Genomic DNA, 25,068 nt, shown 5'->3' with positions numbered 1-25,068 from the left:
CTGCTTAGCGAGGCTCATAGTTAATAGAAGAAAGAGTGTTTCCTTAGCTGAGTTGTGAAAAAGAGGGAGAGAAACACCAGTATAATGATAGTGTCCGTTTCTATGCAGAGGAGGATTTGTGGAGTATTCAGAACAGAAATATTTCCCTGCCCCTCTGGAGACTGCCGCAGTTTGTACTCAGGAGAGGAATTAGCAGACTGAAAAGGAAATAACACCCTGAAGAATCCCTGTGGAACAGGAGAAAAAAGGGAGAGGTGAGGTGGCAGGACAGGAGGAGAGATCTGGTGAAGAGGGGGAAGCACTGAAGGTGTCGGTTGCCAAAGCCTTGAGGGAAGATGTCCCAGCATGGCAAGGGGGGACATGGGTCAAGCCTGCCCAGTGCTGTGGGCAGGTCCCATACCCTGTGGGACCCTTTTGCACAAGGGATTCTGCCCTGCATCACCCATCACATCCCCAGGGAAAAGTTATGATGTTATTATTGTTATAGTTTAATCCCACTGTCAAGTTAGTGCTTAAGTCTTTCGGAAGCCGAAGGAAAGGCAAATGGTTTGGAGGCCCAGAGCCAACTTCCATCACTCCCTGTCTTCTGCTCCTGTCTGCACAGTGTTAGAAATGATTCCCTGTTCCCCCAGGGTGCTGCAGCACCCTCTGGGACTACCCCATTGCCCGCTGTGGCTTTCAGCAGCCTCCAGCTAGGGCTGCACAGAGCCGAGAGGTGCCAATGAGAATTGCCTTTTCTAGGGACAGAGAATTCAAGCAAAAATCCTTGCCTTGGCTAAACAGAAATCACTGCTCCTACCACTGCATGCTTTACATGCCCCAGTCCCTCCCGGGACTGCTAAAATTCTGCTTTTAAAAGTCTGCTTTATACAAAAGTCTGTCCTGGATATGTCATCTCACATTCTAATGTGATATATTAGACAAATAATTCTTTATGTGCAAAGCGTTCCTAAGTACCTGCCGGCCAGAGGGGAGAATGGGGCCTGAATATCTTAAAAAACCCTATTTGAAATGTCTCCACTTCACAGTCTCTTCATTAAATTCTGTGTCTCTTGCCCAACAGTCGGCTCTGTCAATAGGTCCTGGGTCACGCTGGACGCTCTGTCAGCCTGCACGCCTGGTTTGTGTGGTTGTCGTGGTGGGCTTGTGCTGGCTCTGATGTATCTCCAGGATGTTGTAGTTTTGTACTGGGGTGGGAGGAGAGAGTGGGAGAGAAATATCTCCCTTTACTCGTTGAAATGTGAGCTGCTCTATTTAACTACTCTTGGTGTTCACTCACCTCTCTTCCCCTCTAATGAGTCGGTTTTTGTTCTCCCATCTCACGTCTGAATGCACATTGTGGGTAATTGATGGACAGGACCCGGCCTCTGAAAGCTATCAACGTAGCGACTGTGAAATCACACGTCCAAATATGTTTATCTTCTCGGCTTTTTTGGGCCCGAGTGCTCTTCGGACACGGATTTCTGTACTTCAAGGAGGAAAGCAAATTTCCTTCAAAATGTCACTAGAGAAATGAGAGATAAAAAGGAAAGACATGAGAGCCGCTTAAACTTTGCATTCATGACAAAGCAGGGCAGCTTGGCTTGGAGGGAAGAAACCAGAGCTCAGCTGTAGCTGAGCCTTATTTTGGGGGTGGTGGTGCCTGGGGGCATCTGGATCCTGCCCTTTGATGGATGCACAACTTCTGGTGGCCTCCGACCAATGTTGAGTGTCAAATCACCCACCCTTCTCAGCCTGTTTTTCCCAGGAGGAGGCAGGTTGGGGTCTGGATGGGTTCTGCTGCTGTGAGGTGAGCCTCCAGTTTGGCATGGGGGTCACATTGACATGTTCACCTCAGTCTTGGGGAAGATCTCCGTGCACCCCACGTTGCTGCAACGTGCAGGGGGAGCACCCATGGCCACAGCATGAGCTGCTTTGCTCTGCCAGCAATGAGACAAGACTGTCCCACAGGCTGCATGCAGCCTGCCATGGCCAAGCCGCAGGTTGTGATCCCGCGGCGAAGGGCTCGGGTCCTTCTAGTACACCCCACCTGCTCCCAGCAGAGCTCTTGAGTGCTCTATGAGTAATTCTCGAGTGCGGGAATTACTCTTCAGACAAGCACCTCTCCAAGACTTGCACGGCGGCAGCAGATGTTAGATGTTTCTCCCCAGTCCTTCCCTGAGCGCTGGGCATGGGAGGACAGCAGGTGAGCTTCGGTGAGGGAAATGGGAGGATTTCCCCAACCAGCCAGGAGGATGGAATGTGTTTCCCCTGCCTGGGCACAGCCTTCCTCTTCCCCTGGCCATACCCCAGTAGGGCTGTCTGTGACCATCATGGAGTTATTTCAGTGATACTATGAGCCCTCCTTTGACAGAGACGGAGCAGCCGCAGCGCACTCCCTGTGTGCTGCTGATTGACGGCAAAGACGCACGACCGCACATCTTGTTTTCAGCAATCTCGGTATTTGGGTTGGCAGAGCCTGGCTCACGCTAATGACAGGAGCTGCCTTTCACTGTCAACAGCAGCTCTGCCATCACTGAGCTTTCGTACGCCCCCTCTTCCCCAGAGCCGGTGGCGGCTCTGCCAGCCTGTGCCTCTGGCACTGCTTGCACATCAGCCCATGGCTCTGGTGGGTTCCCAGTCTCTGCCCTCTTGCAAGCACAGATTTCTCTTTTGATGTAGTGCTGTCACTCACCATTTCCTGGCCATCACCCCTCTCCCACTGTCCTTGGGGGCACCAAACCTTAATCTGCATCAAAACTGCACTCTTGGAGTCATAGCTATGTGTCTGTCTCAAATACCGATGGCAGGTTAAGTGTGGGACCCTTGTGGGTTTGATGCTGCAGTTCCTGGGGGATGTCATGGTTTGTGCTAAGCAGAAACTGGGGGGATAGGCTGAGTAGTCCCTCCAGGCTCTCACATCAATTGGTCTCAAGTCTCCTTTCCCTGAGGATCTCTGTGGGATGGAGATGAGCCACAGGAGGGAACCGCAGGTCCAGGGCAGGATAAGGGTGGGAGCAGGGTCACCGTGCTAGAGCCTGGGGAGCCCTGCTCTGAGCAACACTGCTCAGCCCATCAGCTGCACTCTGTCTGCCCTGCTCAAGCTCCCAGAAACTCTCCAGGAGCTCTGAGGCCACACCAACTGTGGCTACAACACCTGGGATGGGATTTCCTGGCCAGGCTTCCGCTGCATTTCTACTTAGGGTCCATTTGATCCATTTCCAGTGTGGAACGCAGGTGCTGGGTATGAACTGGACCTACAAAACTGAATCACAGAATAACCAGGTTGGAAGAGACCCACCGGATCATCGAGTCCAACCGTTCCCATCAAACACTAAACCATATCCCTCAGCACCTCATCCACCCGTGCCTTAAACACCTCCAGGGAAGGTGACTCAACCACCTCCCTGAGCAGCCTGTTCCAGTGCCCAATGACCCTTTCAGTGAAATACTTTTTCCTGATGTCCAGCCTGACCCTCCCCTGGTGGAGCTTGAGGCCATTCCCTCTTGTCCTGTCCCCTGCAGGCACTGCAGCCACTGTCCCGCTCCATGTGAAGAAAGCAAGTCCCAGAGTTCTGTCTTGGCTCAGGGCTACGCAGGCACCGTGTCTATCCCTCGTAGTGCCCTGTCGTCCTGTCACCGGGAGGTTCCCATCATGGGGCCAGCAAGCCCACTGCCTGCCAGCAGGACTCGGGCTTTGCCTGCTGCTGCCGTGCAGGGACCTGACAGCAGCACGGTGCGAGAGGCTTGGGCCCCTGCCTTGGGATGACAGGTGCTGCTGTGCCACTGAAAAGCTCTAAGGCTCAGCCTGAGAGCGGTCAGGAGCGTAAGAAGCTCTTGCCTTGCATTGCCATGGAAGGGAAGTGAGGAGAGAGAGAATGAGCCAGAGCGCGGGTGCATGCAGGGACGTGGGCTCAGGAGCAGGTCTGCAGGGAGGGGAGAGCATGGAAGCGTGTGAGGGCTGCAGGAGAGGAGGCACGGACTCTGTGTGTGCAAAGGTTGTCTGTTCATTACATTTTGCTTACAGTGCATCCATATGACATAATCACCTCTGAGGGTACTCACCCAGGGACAGCAGATAATAACGAGACATCTGCAGATGCTTTGTGGCACAAGCCAGAGCCTGGTCACCAACCCACTCCTCTTATCTCCTTCTTTCCTATTAAAAAAAAAAATCAGAGAGGAGTTTTGCAGCCCCAGATCTCAGCCTGGTGGTTGGTGCGCTTGGTCCCCAACGGCCAAGCCTGTGGGAGGAAAGCTTGAGCCACCCCCGAGACCTCTCAGTAGCTCTGATGCATTTTGTGGTTCTGTTACCAGAAATGTCTCTTTAAGGGAGAAATGTAAATATTTTGGATACCAAGAAACAGACTTTTGGGAAAGTTTCTGCAGAAGTGAAGGCAAGCCACATTTCATCCCACTCCCACCCTCCTTGGAGCCCAGGAAGCCCCTTTTGCTCCTGGAGAAGCACTTACACATGTAGCCCATCCCCATCCTCTCTAGCAAATGCATTTACCACAGCATGAAGCACCAACTTGTCTTCTCCATGTGTGACTTCAGCCTGTATTGTAGATTAAAAGATTTGTCTTTCTCCTGTATCCAGCAGGTGGGTCTCTGGTGGCTATTTCAATACTGTTCCTCACACGGGCTCTGGGATGCTTGTGCCGAGGTTCTCGGTAAACTCAATTACACTGTGGTAATAACATGGTATTGACTCAGGAGCCTCAGCAGCACAGGACTCTTGCCGTTTATTAGTTGTTTAATTATATGGCACATCAGGCCAAAATAATGTCATTAGCTAATTAGCCCATGTTGGGGGTTTTTGTAATTTTTCTCAAATGAATGTTAACATCAGTGAAAGGTGCCAGTGGGTGGCTCAGGAGACTGGGCTCCTTTTATGCACAAAGCAGGTTGAGATTGGCCCTAGCCCAGACGCTCCTCCACACCGTCCCACGGGCACATGTCCCCTGCCACCTTCAGGGAGCCATGCTGGGGGATGAGATGTCCCCATGCAGATGCTTTGCAGGGTTTGGGTGAGTTTCCTACAACAGCCAGCTCTGGTCCCAAGACTGGGACACGTGGCACTCTTCAAAGAACTTCCCATGGGCATGGCCAAGCCAAGCCCACATCCAGAGTCCTGGGCTTGCACAGGTTTTATTTGATAGCAGTGCTACTAGGATTTCGGGAGTAGTACTGTGGTGTTATTACCTACAGCACTGTGTTAGTTCTGGAGTCCTAAGCATAGGAAGGACATGGATCTGTTGGAGCGAGTCCAGAGGAGGCCACGGAGATGATCCGAGGGCTGGAGCACCTCCCGTGCAAGGACAGGCTGAGAGAGTTGGGCTTGTTCAGCCTGGGGAAGAGAAGGCTCCAGGGAGAGCTCATAGCAGCCTACCAGTACTTGAAAGAGCCTCCAGGAAAGCTGGGGAGGGGCTCTTGGTCAGGGAGTGCAGCGACAGGATGAGAGGGAACAGTTTTAAACTGAAAGAGGGGAAATTGAGCTGAGATCTCAGCAAGAAGTGTCATCCTGTGAGGGTGGTGAGGCCCAGGTTGCCCAGAGCAGTGGTGGCTGCCTCATCCCTGGAGGTGTTCAAGGCCAGATTGGATGGGGCTTGGAGCCCCTGATACAGTGGGAGGTGTCCCTGCCCATGGCGGGGTTGGAATGGATGATCTTTGAAGTCCCTTCCAACCCAAACCATTCTATAATTCTATTAGAAAGGCACAGCTCTCCAGGGCTGTCACACAGCTCGCCCTGGACAGTGACCAGGCGCTGCTGGAGCCCACCTGTGAGTCACTGCCCCCTTGTTCGACACTGGCACGATTACACACTGCTGAATACGCAGCGAAAGGAAAATAAGTGTTCAAATGCCAATGGCATGTACTACATTTATAACCCACCAGAGGGGGTGACAGCAGCACAGGTCTAAACCTCTTCTTACACATCCAGTGCTGCTCACGCCACCCGTTTTATCTAGGAATTAACCGAATTATTCAGCAGTGCTTTCCTTCTCCACCAAGCGTGGGTGTGCATGCGTGGGGCTGGGGAGGCAGAGCCCATGTGTCCTGTGCAGGAGACGCTGCCAGCACTGCTGCGACTGCCTGCACACACAGCATCCCTGTGCATCCACCAAGCCTTCCTGGACCACGGTATGGGAGCTGCTGCACCAGGACCCTGTGTTAGGGGTTGGTCTGGAATGGGATCTACTCATTGTTGCGCCCTGGGGTAGGTGCACAATGCATCAACACCCCGGTGGCTCACCCGGAGGTGAACGCAGGATGCTCACATTGGAGGTGGGGTGTATAAATCTGGTGGGATTAGGACATTTACTAGAAAGCTTTCGGTACCCCTTTGTGGCTTTTCTTGGGAGGGTACAGTGTGGCCATGCAGGAGATGCTCTGGACAGGGTGCTGCAGGTCTTCTGTCAGTGGTGTTCTTAGAATTAGCACCTCTTGGCTGCTTTATTACAACAGCAGCGTGATGCCTGCTGACTTATGGAGGTTCTTCCGCTGGCTGATGCTTCAGGCCTGCGATTCCCAAATTGTTCATGTTGCAGGCTTTTTACTGTTATCTAATCATAGAATCACAGAACGGTTTGGGTTGGAAGGGACCTTAAAGCCCATCCAGTTCCATCCCCCTGCCATGGGCAGGGACGCCTTCCACTGGATCAGGTTGCTCAAAGCCTCCTCTAGCCTCGCCTTGAACACCTCTTCCCCCAAGCAGCTGTAGGATTTACAAAATTATTAAAATGCATTTGCTGCTCCTAAAGATTTCTTAACATCTTTTGACCTGGCTGGGTCTGTTCCAAACTCTGCAAAATTGTAGGCCCCTGCAGATGCTTTCATGTCCTTGAAGGCGAGTGCTGCAGGCTTGAGAAACTCCCTGGGGAGCCCACGCACTTTTGAGAAGTTCAAGAGTCCATAGCAAATAACTCCAAAATTAACCATGCAGTCCTCCCCCAAGTCCTCAAAGGCACTAGTTCAGATGAATAAAATAAATGTATGGTTAATAGACCACACTGAATTTAGAATACGACATTCAAAAAAGGGTGGGGAAAGCAGAAGACTTTTCCAATAGTGAGAAACTTTCTGTTTTTCAAATCTTCTTATCTCCCTGATGCCTTAGCCGATTAATCAGAAAGTTTCTTGAATAAATTTTTGAATGAATTTTCCAGAATAGAGTATTCTTTGACAGATTTTTAAATTTTTTTCTTTCTAAGAAGCATTCGGGAGAAACAAAATCAGGCTTGTAAGGAGAATGAGTTACATCCGCAAGCTGGACATTGCTCGTGCGGTTCCACAGTCCTGCTGCGAGATAATCACCCATTCTCCCATGCTCTGCCGCTCACCTTAATAACTCTCTCAGGATTTGATGTAATGGTTTACATAACCTTTGTGAAAGCATCCTGAATTCTGATGCATCCAGCACTTACAAGTGACATTGAGTCAACTCTGAAGTGCTTTACAGCTGGGTGATGCTGCTTGGGGCTAGCCGAGACAATGAACGAGAAAGTTTCACTTACCAAGCTGCAGCGCTCATAACTTTTTAGCAGCTGAGCCTGTGGCTGGAACAGATCTCAGGGTTTCAAACCCAGACCCAGGGAGATGTGTTTGACTCCCTGCAGCTGTGCATAGCACCAAGGTTGATCCGGAGCAGTAGGGATGTACGTGGGCTGGGATTTGCCTCACCTGAGTACACGTGGCCCCTCCGTAGGTACCTGCCTCTGCACCCGCCGGCTGGATGACATTTATAGTAAGCAGGGAGAAAAAAGGCACATCCAGGCACAATTCATCTGACCTTTCTCAGGCAGCCACCTTAGAAAGAGATTAATCCTGCCCCTGAGAGGCCTTTTCTCCCTGTTAGAAATGCAGCAGTTCATCTGGCTCATTCGTGGACGAGTTTGGGCAGATGGATTCCCTCTGGCTCCCGCTCGGTCTGTAGGATTTAGGTACCTGAATGCCCTGTGCATGACACTTGCCTCAAACGCTGGGGAGGATGCTTTGCTCCATCTAAGGGTGCTGTGCAGAGTGTGTGTGAGAGATGGGCAGTTCTGCCTCCCTTGCGCCTTCCCAGCACCCTTTCAGCATCCACCCCACCCAGGGCTCTGGCTCATGGCATTTGCCAGCCTAACTAAAGGCACAAACTGAGAGGGTAGAGATAAACATTTTCTGATATCTGGGGCTGATTCTTATAAATCCTGCAGTAGTTTCTGGTGTTGATTACAGATGTAAGTCTGTATCTGTAATAGTCTCTCTCATATATGTCTGTGTATATATATATATACGTGCGCACACGTAGAAGTGTGTATACCTAACATATGTGCTCCCAGCCCACACAACATATGCAGCTCTGAAAGCCACCAGAGCGTGCGCATCTCTCAACTCCAATGTGCATGGCAGCACACAACCAGGGTGACGTGCCTGCCTGCACCAGCCTCACCCCAGCGCGGCATCGCCTTCCCTGTCCTTCCAGACGGGATTTTTGCCCTGCACAGCACCAACATGATATCGCTGTCCCCCCAAAAAGCATGCAGGGTCGTGGCACCCTCCTGCGTTCCCTGGGATCCTCAGGGCTTGGGCTTTTCGTGGGGAAGATGAGGCTTGAGGGGAGCCTTGCAAGGCTCGGTTAGCTCAGTGTGGGTTGGTGTTATGGGCTGTAGCAGGCTCCCAGCGCTTCTCAGTAGTTCATTCATTAGTTTGTATGTCTTAATAAATTAGGCTGGCTTTCTGCCAGCAGGCATTAATTCAGGCTGGATTTGCAACATGGGGGAAGTACTTTGGGAATGGGAGGGAGCCAATGCTGTTGGAAAGCATCTCTGTGCTGTGGGTACATACAAGACCCTGGACCACATCCCTTGGGGCTTGTGCTACTTCAGGTTCTTGGCCAAAATCACTCAGAGAAGGGGATTTTGGGTAGCAGCGTTGTCTTTTTACCCCAGTGTGAGACCCATGTGGCTGCAGGGCCTCCTCAGGCATGTGCAGCATTGAAGATGGTAGTGGGGGAGGCTGGAATTGCCTGAGATTGCTGCTCCAGGGTACCAGTGGCTGTACAATGCTCGAATCACGCAGCATCATGGAGATGTAGCCTGATCCTTTTTCCTGTCTCTAGAAAGGGCATCTAGAAAGGGCACATTCCCAAGTGACAGGGGACAGGACAAGAGGGAATGGCCTCAAGCTCCGCCAGGGGAGGTTTAGGCTGGACATTACGAAAAAATTCTTCACAGAAAGGGTCATTGGGCACTGGAACAGGCTGCCCAGGGAGGTGGTTGATTCACCTTCCCTGGAGGTGTTTAAGGGACAGGTGGACGAGATGCTAAGGGGAATGGTTTAGTGTTTGATAGGAATGGTTGGACTCGATGATCCGGTGGGTCTCTTCCAACCTGGTGATTCTATGATTCTATGTCTCCTAGCTTCTTCTCTTTATCAGCCTGGATATGTACATCAGACAGACGAGTGTGGCCCCGTTGCTCTCATACAGGTAGCAGCAGCGTGGCCAATCACAGTTAAGGAACACGATTCAACTTTGTAATTTCTAGATGCAGCATATTCAGAAACAGTCTAGAGGAGCAGATCTGATGGAGGCATACATCTGTGAGAGCCGTGAGGGTGGGGAGGGAGAGCACATGCACCCGATAAGTTGGTCTCTCAGCTGGCTGTGAGCTGAGCAGGTTCCGCAAAAGAGCAAGAAGTAAAGGAGGGAGGGGAGGAAGGGGCAGGACTAAGAAAATTTCAGGTACTCAGCGGAGAAAGAGCCCTTCCTTAAGAGAGCTGTCGGTGTTGACAACATTAGTAATGTCACTGATGGAGAAATTCAATCACTTCCAATGAGGGAAAAATAATTGTCTTTCGAGGTACAGTAGGTTGTTGTCATTTTCCTATGACACACTCCATCAACTTTCAATTTCTAGCACAAAAGCCTTTCGTTCTTGCTCGGGCCTCTCTAATCTGTCGCGGTGAGCGCTCATGGCAGACCTAACATGGGCTGGGTGAGTCGCCTGGGAAGAGAAACACCCAAATTGTACCAAAGTGGGAGCATCACCCAGAGCCTGCTGGAGTAGGAAGGGTGTCAGAGGGAGGAAAACAGCTCAGCTTAGTAATAGATGAAATATTTCATCTAAGTTCTGGGTTCTGTAAAATAAGGAAAATGGTATGATCAGAAGCTCACATAGCTTAGAGGGATTTGAGGTGACCCTGGGCAGGTTGGACACAGGGAGGCTCAAACTCCTTGCGGCTGCAGGATGCAGGTTTGTCTCCATCATCCCCTCCAGTGTCAGTGGGATTAGGGAGGGCAGCAGAAAGGTAGGGTAGAAGTGCAAAGCAGTGACTCAGACCAGAGGTGTGCATGCAGGAGAGCCTAGAGCTCAGTAGGAAATGCTTCCCTGCCCCTGGGTGAAATAAGAGGTGATCAGCAATGTATCCCAGTGTCCCAGCCATAGGGTCTTTTCCTCAGGCATTTAAAGAGGAAATATATATTTAAAAATACTGCTCTAACAGGGAGAAGTAATGATGTGTTTCAAGGCAGAGATGGTATCATCATAAAGCCTGTGCTGCTTAATTATATCAGCACCATTTAGGAGAGGAATAATTTCCCAGTGAGTTTCTAGTTTGTTTTCCCCCTGTCCCACTGTATCTCACCATGGTTCCAGCCATTTTTTAAAGCTTTTTGGTGTCTCTGTCTCCAGCCACAGCTCAAAGCTGGCTGCTAGCCCTGGGGACAAGTGAACTGTCACAGTCACCAAGTGCCAGCCCTGCAGAGAGGCCCCAGGGGCAGCACATGGCACAGAGGTGATGCCACCTATTCTGACCCAAGTGGAGGTAACGAAAGTGAGCAGTGGGTTGATGCCCCTTGTGCTCTTAAGGCAATAGTCACTGGCCCACTAGCTCTATATCCAGTATTGCCATGATTTGGGGAATCAGAGAATCATAGAATGGTTTGGGTTGGAAGGGACCTTGAAGATTCCAACCCCCTGCCATGGGCAGGGACACCTCCCACCACATCGGGTTGCTCCAAGCCCCATCCAGCCTGGCCTTGAACATCTCCAGGGATGGGGCAGCCAGCACTGCTCTGGGCAACCTGTGTCAGTGCCTCCCCACGTGCACAGGAAAACATTTTTCCTAAGACCTCATCTCAATCTCCCGTCTTTCATCTTAAAACTGTTCCCCCTTGTCCTATCCCTGCACTCCCTGATCAAGAGTCTGTAACCATGCGAGATGAAGGACACTGTCACCATTAGGCACAGAGCTGTACTGCCCTTCCTGAGGGCTCCTTGGGCACCCTAGTATTTTCCTAGCAGGCTCTTCCCTGATTACACCAGTTCCCTTGTGCAGATGTGTGCCTGCTCACCCCTGTGCCTGCTGCCAGCCCTGCTGCCCTCCAGCTCCACAAACCGGAGCTCTTCCTTCCAGAGGAGAAGAGCATTTCATGCTGCTTTTAACCAGCTTTGCCCTGTGGTGCTTTCCTTTCGCCTGTCAGATCTAGCCTGACATTATTTGGGTAGGAGCAGAGGGGTGGGAGTTTAGAGAAGCAAAATGGTGCTTTTTTTTTCTTGTGTTCTTAAAGACATTTCAAGTGACACACGTAGATAATAATGTATCACTCAGCCTGACTACAGCTTGAATGGTTTAAAAATACGCTTCTGAACTTTCCACCCCTATTCATACACAGGCGCCATCCCTTTGGGGTCTGCACTTTGGCAAGAACAAGCAAGGAGTTAAGCAGCTCGGCAAGGCGAGCTATTTCTGGATGTTGCAAGCTCCCTGCTCTTCCCCAATACCCCATTCAATCCTTTAATTATCTGCAGTTGTTTCATGCTGTGTCTCACCACACGCTCTCTGGGGGACACCGCTGGGGCTTTGCCAGTTGGTGGGGAGGAAGGCAGCGAGGGGGAAGACAAGCACCAACACAGCCCAGGAAAATAAAGGATGCTGTGAGGTTGCTTCTCTGAGGGCTGTGAGGGTTGCAGGGAGACCATGGGTTCTTCTGAGACAAGGAAGCAGAACTTATCAGAGTGACAACCCCAGTGGGAGTTCCCTGAGGGTAGGAGGACATAGCGACAGAAGGTGGGAAGAGAGTTCCCACACCCCTGGGTTCAGTTCCCTGTGTCCCCAAGCCCCCTCTGTGAAATGTAGCCCAGAAGCTGCAAAGCATAACATGTGAGAGGGAAGGAGGCAGGAGGGACCGCGTGGCTTGCCAGCCTCTGACGTTGCTGCCCTCCAGACAGCACTGTTTCTCTATGACGCTGCCAGTTTTGGAGAAGAGAGCGGCTGTTGCCAGGATTCTGCACCTCTTCTTGTTCCCCCGGCAAGCCCTCTCAGCTGCAGACTCGCTCCAGGGTAACATAAGCACTACCCTTCCACCTCCCTAACCCCCCATGAAGATGCTGCTCCAGCATCGTAAGAATTTTAGTTAATCCACTAATAGTCTTTGGGTAAGTCAGCCAAACAAGAAAAGAGACAAGAATAATCTCCGGTGCCTGGAGCTGTGTAGCTGTTAACAAAACCAGCTCTTTGAGTATCCTCTGTACAACAGCCTTCACCCTACACTCCTTGGGTGTTTTACACTCCCGAGACCCACTCTCAGCACCTTTTCTGGCCCCTGTGAACTGTGATGAGATGGTCTTGGGGAGGCCAGCCAGGACCAGTGCTCTGTGTCCTCTCTAAGCTGCAGGGAAAATGGGCACTGGGAGGGTCAGAGGGGCCAAGCACAGTGCTGCCCACCCGGAGGCCGGCCAGCAGCCAGGCCAGGGGATCATCCCCTGGAGAGCTTTGCAGATCCATTTGAGGACAAGGTCCAATGTCCCCCAAAGTCAGCATCTCCAGTTGATGCTGTCACACTGGTAATAGCTGGGGGTGGTTACTGTTAGCACTGGTCTCAGAGAAGTTACTCATGGGAACGGGAGACTCCCAGATTTAGAGTTTTGCATGGGTCTAGTACCTGGCATACGGGTTATCTTTTCTACTATGTCTACCTGTGTTCCACCTTACTTCCTCCAATTCACTGCCTTGCGCTTCCCTTCTGGCTTATCCTGGCCAGCACCAGTGATCCTGGAAGACACCTGGGCCACTATTCTCATACAAGCACTGGCCCAGCTCTGTGCAGGGATGTCAGAGAGGGCGCTTATGGCTTTTGGGCTCCTCACCTCCTCCTGACACTCTCCTCTAGCTGGACCAAGGGGTACCCAACACACCGCACCCCTGGGAACAGCGCTCTGACCCAGGAACTTTGACAGACACGCACACATCCACGTGGATGAATTACCTGGCCTGTGCTTCTTCTGGCATCCAGGCTCTTGCAGCCATCCGCCCTGCTCCCAGCCTGCTCCCAAGCCTAGCAGCAGGGCAGGGAGGCTGCGGCCAAGTTGATGCGTGGTCCCAGCAGACAGCACAGGCAGCACACATTCACCTCCATCTGCCACAAGAGCCGGAGGCACGGGCAAACCCTGCACTGCACAGCTGGGCTCGGGGAGCGATCCTGTGCGCCTCCGTCTGCTCCGTCTGTGGGGAGTGGGGCTGAGGCACCAATGCCCCTCTGGCAGCTCGAGCTGCATGAGGGCTTTGTGGGGCTGCACGTTTTTGCAGGAAATATCTCTGTGTTTAAAGTGCTCTTTTGGGTGAGGACATAGTGTTTTGAAAAGGGCTGGATCCTGCAGACGATGTGTAGGGGTTCTCACCTCCCTCTCTCTGCTTGCTTCATGGCATTTGTGCTCTGGTTCAGCGCCGGAAAACCCTAACCTTCCTGCAGATGGAAGCTTGGATGCTAGAAGGGCTCCTCCACAGAGCAGGATCCCATGCAGGAGGAGTTTGGGCCTCAGCCCCCACAAGACTCGGCCCTGGTGAGACCGCACCTCGAATCCTGTGTTCAGTTCTGGGCCCCTCACCACAAGAAGGATGTTGAGGCTCTGGAGAGAGTCCAGAGAAGAGCAACGAAGCTGGTGAGGGGGCTGGAGAACAGGCCTCATGAGGAACGGCTGAGAGAGCTGGGGGTGTTTAGCCTGGAGAAGAGGAGGCTGAGGGGAGACCTCATTGCTCTCTCCAACTACCTGAAAGGAGGTTGTGGAGAGGAGGGAGCTGGGCTCTTCTCCCAAGTGACAGGGGACAGGACAAGAGGGAATGGCCTCAAGCTCTGCCAGGGGAGGTTTAGGCTGAACACTAGGAAAAAATTTTTCATGGAAAGGGACATTGACAGTGGCAGAGGCTGCCCAGGGCGGTGGTTGAGTCACCTTCCCTGGAGGGGTTTAAGGGATGGGTGGACGAGGCACTGAGGGACATGGTTTAGTGTTTGATGGCAATGGTTGGACGTGATGATACAGCGGATCTTTTCCAACCTGGTGATTCTATGATTCTATAAGAGCAGGGAGTCCCTTCCCCGGGAAGCCCAGCCCCAGTGGGTGCTGATGGGGCACCGGGAGCTGTTGCCGTGAGCCCCTTCCAGCCCCCATGGGGACACAGCTGTGGAGCTGGAGCGCCAACAGGAGCTGGAGGCCCCCAGTCCTTCCCCAGCTCCTCTCAGTACAGGTTTACTGTATTCTCACCTGATTAGCGGATTTGAAATACAGCCTTTGGCTTTGAGACCCAAAATAGCTGTTAGGTTGTATTTACTCTGCTGGAGGCTTCTTAGTATGTAAATCCGTCCCCAGCGCAGTTGGTGCAGTGCTGTGCCTTCCAAGGGGATGGCACCGCTGGGATCCCGGCTTTGCGGGAGATTCCTGCCCTGGCTCCAGGTCTGCTGAGCAAGGACAGTCACACTCTGCTTCCCTGGGCCCTGTGTGCAGCCAAGGCTCCTGGCACAGCTCCCCGGTGCCACTGCTCACCGTTGTGGTGGCCACAAGGATGGCATTAAGAGCAGTGTTGTGCTGGGGGAAGCAGCATCCCCTCCTCCACCACCACCCCCTTCCTCCTCCAGCTCTGCAGGTTTCCAGGGAGGCGTTGGGGCCAGCGGGCAGTGACATTGGTTTTGTTGCTTCTGCTGTCATCACCAAAAAACCCCAAAAAGATAGCTGCCTCTAAGGGAGAGCTGGGCCTCGTGACATTCATAGAATCACAGAATCATAGAATCACCAGGTTGGAAAAGACCCACTGGATCATCAATTCCAACCATTCCTATCAAACACTAAACCATGTCCCTCAGCACCTCATCCACCCGTCCCTTAAAGACCTCCAGGGAAGATGACTCAACCACCGCCCTGGGCAGCTTCTGCCAGCACCCAGTGACCCTTTCTGTGAAATTTTTTTTCCTAGTGTTCAGCCTAAACCTCCTCTGGCAGAGCATGAGGCCATTCCCTCTTGTCCTGTCCCCTGTCACTTGGGAGAAGAGCCCAGCTCCCTCCTCTCCACAACCTCCTTTCAGGTAGTTGGAGAGAGCAATGAGGTCTCCCCTCAGCCTCCTCTTCTGCAGGCTGAACACCCCCAGCTCTCTCAGCCGTTCCTCATAAGGCCTGTTCTCCAGCCTCTTCACCAGCTTTGTTGCTCTTCTCTGGACTCGCTCCAGAGCCTCAATGTCCTTCTTGTGGTGAGGGGCCCAGAACTGAACACAGGATTCGAGGAGCGGTCTCACCAGTGCCGAGTACAGGGGGAGAAGAACCTCCCTGGACCTGCTGGCCACGCTGTTTCTGATCCAAGCCAAGATGCCATTGGCCTTCTTGGCCACCTGGGCCCCTGCTGGCTCATGTTCAGTCGCTGTCAACCAACACCCCCAGGTCCCTCTCCTCCAGGCAGCTTTCCAGCCAGCCTTCTCCTAGTCTGTAGCTGCCCAGGGTTGTTGTGCCCCAAGTGGATCGCTTCATCTTACAGCAACTAATGCATCCAGCAGCATCCCCAGAAACCACGCACTCCATTGGGATGAACAAGCTCTGTATTGCCACCAAAGCACCAGGGGCAGAGCTACCTGCCAGGCCTTCCCGGTGCTGGTGGGCCACCGTGCTAGGGACCAACTGGCTACAGGGTAGGACTTCTCCTTGGGGGTCAGGGAGGCCCCATGCCCTAACAGCCACCTGCTCTCCACGAACCGCTAGCTCTGCAGAGAGCATGGAGCGGGTGTTCATTAAGTGACACTAATTGCTTGATACTTTTACTGTGTTTCCTACCTTGTAGAGATTGAGTCAAAAGCCAGCGCCCTGAGGAACCGCCTCTATTAAACTGATGTTCATTAGAGCTGACTTTGTGCTACCTCATTAGGCTTCTGTAATTGAAAGAGTTAATTGATTATCAATAGTTTCAGTTCCCTCTTCCCATGCCTGTGAGGCCCTGCCGGGTCTTCTTCAGGGTCCACCATTCATCATGTGCCTCGAAAGTGCCTTGCTGCTTGCAGGCAGCCGTGGCCAAGGTGGTTCCATGCGTCCCCATCTCTGTGCCGTGCCGTGGCTGTTGTGCCAGTACCACCAGCTTCACTGCACCAGTATTTTCCATGTGGCTTCTTTCATTGCAGTATAGTCACCCTGATTTGGCTGCTCCAAACTGTTTAAAATACTTGCGATGGCTCCCCTTTCCGTATCTGTTTTTTAATGCATATGTATTATATTTGGAGAAGATGTGCGTGGGCGTTGGTCTTTTTGGTGACTCTCTTTGGGGTGTGAAAGCGGAGCCTCCGAACCAGCTGCTCCCTGAGTGCAGGCTTGCTCTGCCTTGGGCAGCAGGCGTTGGCTGTGCCCCGTCCCACAGCGCAGAGGTGGGGGACACAGCCCGCAACGGGCTGGGGGGTGGCTGGACGGCAGAGGCTGCGTGGGTGTGTTTGCACGCTGGTTTTCCTGTGCGCGGGTGCTCTGGCTGCCTCCCTTGCGCAGACACGTGCTGCCTGACTCAGTCACACGTCTGCTGTTTTTAGAGGCAGCCTTCTAACACCCTGCCTCACTCAGCAGAAACTTAGGGAGGTGCTGTGCTTCCCCCAGCCAGCCTGAAACCAAATCCCTAGTGCTCAGGAGCAGCCTTCAGCCTTTGTGCCCTGGCCCAGGTCTGCTGGAAATGGGGACACGTGTCTAGGGACACATCTGTGTCCCCTCCTGCCTCCGAGACCTCTGCCTCCTGCCCTTGGGGTCCACCTTCTGTGCTTGCACTCCTGATGGGAGCGGAGCACCCAGAGCATCCTTGGGTACTCGCAGGAGCTAAGGCTACAAGCAGAGGACTGCAGGTGACATGAAGATGGTGACATTGCAGCAGGAGAGCCAGACATCCCCTCCACCCCTCCATCCTCACCCAATCCCCAGCCTCCCCTACAGTAGCAGGTCTCGGAAAGCCAGAGGTTAGGGGTACCACAGGTCATTTCTCTGCAGCCAATGCTTCTGGTTTGCCCTGGGTTCAGTTTTTAGGTAAATGCCACAGCTCTGCCCCACCCCAGGGGCATCACAGAGATGGTGAGAGGGGAGATATACAAGGCAAGAGGAAACTGTTGCTCCCCACCTTTGTTAGTTTTAACTAACGAGCTGTTTATAGGAGCGACATGATACCTGCTTTCCTCTTTATAAATTCAATAATTTATGAAAGGTATTAAAGGCAAAACAGCCTCCCGGATAAAGCCTGTGATGCGTGCACTCTGGGTATTAGCCAGACGGGACAATGAGCTACACTTGAATAACACACGAAGATATTTACCCTCTCCCTCTATAAATTATTAAGGGGCTTTTTGCACATAATTACACGAGCTTTTATGTTTCTCACTCCCTGCTTTTAATCCTTTTTGGAAAGGCGCCAGTCACTTATGACAGGAGCTGAGCAAACTGCAAACGTTACAGGGGTAACGTTTTGGGGTCGCTGCAGATGAAGGTGTTGCAGGAGAGGGCACCAGCAGGAGGACCCCCCTTCTCGGCACACGCCAGAGCTGGGGGTTCTCCCCGCACACCGCTGCAGGGGAGGCAAATCGAAAGGCGTGAGCCACGGGGGATCAGGCCAGGCTTTGGCTGCAGCACGAGGTTCTCTTCCTCCTCAGCGTGGGTTCGTGGAGGTGGCCGTGGGAAAGTGCGAAGCAGGCTCCAGTGTTTTAATTGCTCTCCAACTGTGCATGTAAATCAATGATATGCAGGTGTAATTGGGCGTGCAAATGTCACTAGGCGGCTGTTTACATGTGCGGTGCACATTAGGGGAGCATGTATGTGTGCAAAGGAACAGCAAGGGTATTAGTAATAATTACGCTTCTGAGGGTGTCCGGGCACTGCATGTGCAGCCTCTACTTTTCCAGTTCTGGCCTTCAGGGAGCAGAGCTCCCTCCTTGCCCTGTGCCGTGCCAGACTCCGATGGATTTGCTCTCCCGTCTCCGCCCAACCTCCAGCGCAGCTCAGCTCCCTCCCCAGCTCCCCAGCATCACTTTTTCCTGTGCTGCTTGCCAGGCTGGCTGCAGCCCCAGCTGAGGCGTGCCCATCTCTCTGCCTGGCACACCGGCTGGGGGCCAGACATTAAGGCGAGGAGCCCCTTTCATCCCCTCCAGGCATCCTGACCTCTTTCTGTTAGTTGCTTCGCGTTTGTGAGTCAGCCCCAGCAGGACATCTCCCACACCACCTCCCTGTCCTCCTTGTCCAACATAGCCTTTTCTTCTTCTGCATGGGCATTTAACATGACTCTCATGTCCTCCACACTCACTGCTGTCTCCAGGCCTTCTGTCCTTTGTGAAAAGATCTTTAATCATTGCTCTTTGTCCCATTGTGTGGCTCCTATTCTTACACCGAGCTGTAAAAAGCTGTCACTGTCATAACTTCCTTGTCCCAGAAATTATCTTTCATCTCCTGGATGTGGGCTACAATAGACACTGAGATGCTTGATATTATTAATACCTTCTGTATATGTGTCAATGGGCTTAAGAATTTAACGGAGCCTTTTCCTGCAGCCCTTCACATGGTGCATTTGGGCTGCTTGACAGAGCACTCAAGCTATCAGGCGCTGGAGTCAGGCTAACATTAGGACATGTGGCCTCTCTCTGCAGCAGAACATTTCATAGCAAGGCCTAATTTCCACACCCTGAGCTCAAAGACGATGGGGTGGTGGCAATGCCCTGGTAGAGACCTGGGTGACCTGAGCTGGGGCAGCCCTGGTGCAGCAGCGCTGCCTCCAGCAGCTCATCTCCCCTTCAGCAGTGCCTGCTTGAAAGGGGCTACAGGAAGGCTTTCCCACCTCATTTTACCTGTTCTCTGAAGCATCACAGAGGTTGTGTCATGATTTGAGATGATGAAGGCATGAGCACAGTATCTCCTACCTCTTCCCTCACTTCAGCTGAGCAGAAATGCCTGGAGATGGTCTTGGCTGTGTGGCTGCTGCTGGAGGGGCTGCAGCCTGCCAGCAAGCACGGCTGTCTTGGGGCCAGCGGTGGGATCACCCTCAGCAACCTGCCCAGCCCCAGACTGTGTCAGCGGTGGTGTCGTGTGGCTCCTGCCACAGCTGTCCCCAGTGGGTGGCTGGTGGTGGCAGGATTTTTGGTACATTGCCTCCTTCTGCTCCATATCAATCAGCTGACCAGGGCAAGGAGCAGTACAAGACAGTACAGAGAGAAACCATTATGATAATACTTGATAACGATCCTCAATTTCACTCTGGAGCAGCCATACAATGCAGAATTTGGCCTCCCTCCAGCTGATAATGAGAAGCCACTGGATTGACTCAGCCTGCTGTGAGGAGGCATCAGTACACATCCAGATGGCCATGGGGATGGGGGAGCGGGAATATCCTGCTTTACCCCTTCATACCACTCCCCACACACACCCTGAAATGTCACCACCTCCGAGGAAGAAAGCACATGCGATTTGAGAGCATCCACGGGGTGCTTTCAGCTGTCCTAAGGAACAGAACCTGCTGCCTGCAGAGCCACGGCCAGGACGGGCACGGGAGCTCTGTGTGCGTGTGTTGTGCAAGGCAAACATGAAACATCTTTCCATCCTCATCCTGAGCAGCCAGGAGGTTATGGCCACCTTCTCCAGGGACTGGTTAAGACTAGGCAGGACCAAGGAGCCAGCCCTGGGGAAATGCAAGGTGCTCTCCTCTCCTAGGGTGCAGGGGGAGAACAGGTGCAGACCCTCCCTCTGTCCTTGCTGACAAAAGGAGGAGTCTGGTGGGGCAGACAGCCGATCTGGCCTTCCCAGAGCTGCTGCTGGCAGTACTTCAAGGTGTGGAACATCTTATCTCAGCCTGGCATTTGCACATATTTTCTCAGCTCAGCTTGTTACGACAAAAGTGTGAAAATCTGAAAGAAAAGGAAGTATAATAATAATGGGAGTAATTAAAATCCATCTCTCCCCTGCCAGCTCAGCCCTTTCTCAACCTTTTGTGGGATTCCTGGGCACGTGTACCAAACCCAAGAGTGATGCTGCTGGGGAACAACACAGTGTGTCCCAGGTAGCCCTGTCGAGGGGCAGGTCTGCTCCCAGCTGCCCAAGCGGGAAGCTCGGTCCCTCGTGTGGTGTGCAGGTGCCACCTCTCAGGGAGAGAGCTCAGAGCAAGGATAAACTCCTGCCAACAGAAGGGAACCATCTGCCACAGCCCGTTATCATCTGAGCATGGCAGTGGCAAAAAGCTGGAGCATCTGTGTGAGGGATGAGCCCCCACAGATGGACACCCAAATGTTCTTGCTGCTCCCTGCAGGTTTTACAGAGGAAAATGTTTGATGAGGGCTAGCCAACGGAGCAGCTCTCTGCAGTGTCCCCTGCAGCCTGGGGCTACACACAGGTTAGGATGAGATAATCACACCTGGAGTGCCGGGATGTCCCTCGTTTTGAGTCACTTCATGCTGCAAGAAGGAAGTTGACCCACCTGAACGGGTCTTTGTGGTCTCCCACAACAGCTGGAGTTGATCTTCACGGTGTGTGGGAGGCCAGTAAAGGTGATGGGAGAGGGAATAACCCTATGTCTGCTGCAAACCTGGCAGCTCCAAACAGATACGGGCTGTTAGTGGGGACAGGAGAGGGCAGCGCTTCCACTGAGGTTTGGGTGCATACTTCTGGCTGTCCCTAGAGCTCTATCACCTGTGCTATGCCACCTCAGGGGTCTCAACAATAACCTCACCCTTACCTTAACTCTGAAAGTCTCTCTACAACGTAAAGCAGCCCCTTGCCAGGAACCATAGCACCCAGTGACCCTGTTCTTTTTCCTACTGTCCCATGGATGCCCTTCTCCCAGGTAATGTTACAAACTCACCCCCTCTGAGCTGCATTACTGCTCTTCTTCACGCGGGACCTTCGTGTTGAGCATGTGTTAAGGGTAGGCTGCGTTACTATCTGCCTGCAGGATGGTCTCATCCCTCGTGGTACCTGTTTGTGGTGGTGAGATGCTGGCCAGTGGCGATAGGTGAAGAGCTGGGGACAACCTGAGAGTCTTGGGTAGATCTGGGATTCTGATGCTGTGTGGGGTGAGCTGTGCTGGTCCCTGGGGGAAGCACCTTGGTGTCGCTCCTGGGCAGACGTCCCAGTTGCACGCTAGTCCCAGGAGCTCACTGCTGCACCAGGGCTGCGTGATGGAAACGTATTGGAGCAATAAGGGTGCAAAAGGTCTCCCAGCACAGAGCTTATGATGAAGTGTTGATAATTGCAGAAATGAGGGAGCTTCTGTGCAGGGGCCAGTGCAGTTCCTCCTGCAGAGATCAAGGGGGGGTTATTGCTGCTGGGACCTGCCTTTGCCCAAGGCATCTTTGGGGCTGTTGGGGTAAGGAAACATCACCCGTGAGCTGGGATGAGTTTCTGGAGGAAAGGAAAAGCCCAAATGGCAGCACTGCTCCTTGAGGGGTGTAACAGATCCTGGGGAGATTAGGCATAACAGCTCCTTATAAACTGAGAGGTGTGCACTGATGCCATCTTAGCCCAAAAGCTCATCTCAGCTTCTTCATGTCCCCCGTCCTCTGCTCTCCCCGTGCTGCTGGGGTGGGGGCAGCCGTTGGAGCTGAGGAGGGAAAGATGGTCTTGGAAGGCCCCCTGCTTCCAGGCAGCGTATAGCATCGCTCTCACGCAGCCACCAGCGCCACTTGCATGGCGTGTTTGCTGTGTCTTTGTGGAAGGGCTGAGGTGAAATTTCCCCTTCTCACACCAGACAATGCCAGGAATTATTCTGGAGTGTTATTATTGAATATACAGTGCCCTGCACTTTAGTGGGGCTTTAACCGTGGAGATGGGGGGAGGCATTAAAAACAGTATTCACAGCTCTTAGCCTGTCTTTTGTCCTCTGTTTTTTCTGGCTGCATCCAGATTGCTGGCTTTGTCTGGGTTTGTGAAGTGCTATTAACGTCGATGGCATCGCTGAAATAGCCATAATAATAAAAGGCATCGATCTGCGCTGAGTAAAGGTCTGAGGACCACTGAGAGGGGCCAGGTGGAATTTCCTTGATGTCGGGAGCAGAGCGCGCCTGCACGCACACAGCCGCTCGCACCCCACCGTGTCTCTTGCCACGAGGATCCTCTGCTGAAGCCCACGCGGGGCTACGAGCCTCACGGGCATGCACGCTGCCAGCCGAGCTGGGGTCTGTGCCTGCGGGAAGAGACACGGCAGCCTCCGAGTGGGCAGGAGCGCCGAGCAGGAGCTGGGAGCGGGAGTGATTCAGCCCTCAGCTGGCGAGCTCACGGTGCCTACCCTTTGTTTATTCCTGCTCCGCTCAGAAGCTGGCGCGTGCCAAGCAGAAGGATAACGAGCTCCGCTGCGGGGAGGCAGCAGCCTGTCTGAGCACGGAGCGGGATGTGTGCTACCCTGAGTTTGCTGCAGGGATGGGGACTCAGGGTGTGCACCGGGCTCCGTGGTGGGCACGCACAGGCATTCAGCTCAGCTCCAGCATGTCACCCACGGGCCTCCCTGCAGGCTGGGGGGACGCCGTCACACAGGAGAGGCTCGGGGCCGGCACGCAGCTCCTTTTTCACAGGAGGCAGGAAGGGAAGCTTGCCCAGAGGGATGCTCCGCATGGGAATCTCCACCCCTGGGCTTGGTTAAATAGCTGGTGGAGGAAGGCCAAGTTATCGTCTTCCTCAAAAGCTCCTGCTGGCTGAAAGAGCCATCCAAGGGAACACTCATGGGACCTAGCAAAGGGACTCCCACAGAGCCTCCAGCCACAGCCTGTGCCAGCATGAAGGGCCCTGGAGCAGCTGCTTTGGTCCTGCCTTGGCTTGCACCGGCCACGCCGCAGGGGCAGCTGGGTAGGAGCAGGACAGAGCAGGAGGCACCCCAAGAGAGTCCTGAGGAGAGGAAGTAGGAGGGGAAAGTGCACATTAGAAGCAGGGTTGTGTTCACTACTACTGGAGAAATCAGCCTGCACTGGAAAAGCCAGCACTGGGCAAATCTGCAAATGCTGCTCGATAAATCAGCGTGCATTATGGAAGGGGCTGAAGCAGTGGGCAGCACTCAGGATGTCCTGTGCTTAGTCCTGAATGAGGTGCCACCAGCTCAGCATGTGCCAAGCCTCCAAGGAGGCCTTTGGGATCACCAGATTCCAGAGTAGTCCTCAGAGGCATCCCCCAAACTCTTTGCAGCCCTTCTCCTCTCATGTACTGGGCTTGGGGAGCAACAGAGAAAAAAGAGGAGCAAAACTTCTTACAGAGGGAGCTGCTGTAGGATGGACCACAATGTGATCTCCAGGGTAGCCTGGCATCTTCCCTCAGCAAATTCCAGCAGGGCTGGGGATTGATGTAGGGTCGGGTACCGATGCAGGGCTGGGCACTGATGCAGGGCTGAGTATTGAAGCAGGGTTGGGTACTGAAGCAGGGCTGGGTACCAAAGCAGGGCTGCGTACCAAAGAAGGGTCGGATAACGATGCAGGGCTGGGGACTGATGCAGGGTCAGGTATCAAAGCAGGGCAGGGTGTCGAAGCAGGGAAGGGTACTGCAGCAGGGCTGGGTACCGGAGCAAGGTTGGGCACTGATGCAGGGCTGGGAACCGAAGCAGGGCAGGGCACCGGAGCAGGGCAGGGCACCGGAGCAGGGCTAGGAACCGGAGCAGGGCTGGGCACCGGAGCAGGGCTGGGTGCTGGAGCGGGGCAGGGAACCGGAGCAGGGCTGGGTGCTGGAGCAGGGTCAGCCGGCAGCGCTGCCCCGGGGGTGCTGGACGCTGCCCCGGGGGTGCTGGACGCTGCCCCGGGGGTGCTGGGCGCTGCCGGGGTGCGGGGTTGCGGAGCCCCAGCCCCGCCCGCCGCTGCCGGGGAGGCGCCGGGTGCCCGGTTCTCGCCTCCCGTGGCCGCGGCGGAGCCGGGGGGCGCGGCGGGAGGAGGGAGGGGTCTGTGGGCGGCCGGCCCGGCCCGCGGGGCTCCTCCCGGAGGGGAGGCGGGGGCCCCGGCAGCCCGGCCCCGCACTCCGGGCCGGCGGCAGCGGCGAGCGGAGCGGTGGCCGAGCTTGCCCGCTGGGGCGATGCCGCCACCCCGCAGCCGCCACCGCCCGGCGGGCGCGGAGCGGAGGCAGCCGCTGCCCCGGCGTCCCTAGGGCGGCCCCGGGACCGGGATCGGAATCGGGGCCGGGGTTGGGTTGGGGTGGGGGGGCGGCTCGGAGCCGGGAGCGCCGCCGCCCCTCGCTGCCGTCGCTGCGGAGAGGGGGAGCTGCGTTACTGCAGGTGGAGGGCTTGGCGGGGGGGGGGGGGCCGGGGGAGATGCCGTTTCTGACCGAAGGAGATCGCCGGCGAGGATGAGATGCAGGTAAGGCGGGCGGGGATGCTCAGCGGGATGGGGCTGGGGGCTGCGGACCCCCGGGGGCGGCGGGGCGGGGGCTCGGTGCGGGGAGGGAGCTGTTTGTGTTGGGCTGTGTGTGTGTTTGGGTGCGTTTTGGTGTCTGTGCGTGTGTTTGGGTGCGCCCGCGGGTGCCAGGCTTGCCCCGCGCCCCGGGGAGGGCAGGGACGGAGGGGCTGGGGGCTGCCCGCCCGGGGTTATAGGGGGACGTGTGTCCTCCAGCCCCTCTGGTGCCCCTCCTGCCGCCCCGCTTTGCCCGAGCATCTTCCCTTTGCCGGTCTCCTCCCCGGCTCCTCTCTCCTCTCCCCTGTTCCCGGCCATCCCGGTGATGCTGAGGCGAGCGCAGAGCTGCATCCCGGTGTGGGAGCCCTCCTCCTCCTCCTCCTCCTCCTCCTCCTGGTCGCTAAGCAGATGAGTTAGCCGTCTTGGAGCAGATTACATATTCAGGTAGGGTATGGCCGGGACAGCGCTACCTGGCTGGGGAGCAGGGGGATCAGCCC

At 54.3% G+C, this 25,068-nt stretch overlaps 1 protein-coding gene across 4 annotated transcripts in view; it reads left to right on the top strand.

The window, feature by feature from the left end:
• The window catches only part of LINGO1 (leucine rich repeat and Ig domain containing 1), a 176,785-nt gene that overhangs the window by 132,928 nt on the left and 18,789 nt on the right, over positions 1 to 25,068 (top strand). Inside the window, exon 1 of one of the 4 annotated variants that reach the window (XM_069866900.1) lies at positions 24,411 to 24,538. The exons of the other annotated variants lie outside the window; for them this stretch is intronic. Coding sequence (XP_069723001.1) covers positions 24,533 to 24,538 — 6 coding nt within the window. The 5' untranslated portion in view covers positions 24,411 to 24,532. Of the gene's footprint in view, positions 1 to 24,410; positions 24,539 to 25,068 lie in introns of those variants that run through there. 4 annotated transcript variants of the gene reach the window in all.

Source organism: Phaenicophaeus curvirostris, chromosome 12 (genome assembly GCF_032191515.1).
Source record: "Phaenicophaeus curvirostris isolate KB17595 chromosome 12, BPBGC_Pcur_1.0, whole genome shotgun sequence".
Taxonomy (NCBI): domain Eukaryota; kingdom Metazoa; phylum Chordata; class Aves; order Cuculiformes; family Cuculidae; genus Phaenicophaeus; species Phaenicophaeus curvirostris.
Note: the sequence above shows the minus strand (reverse complement) of the source record. Positions and strands in the feature narration are given on the sequence as shown.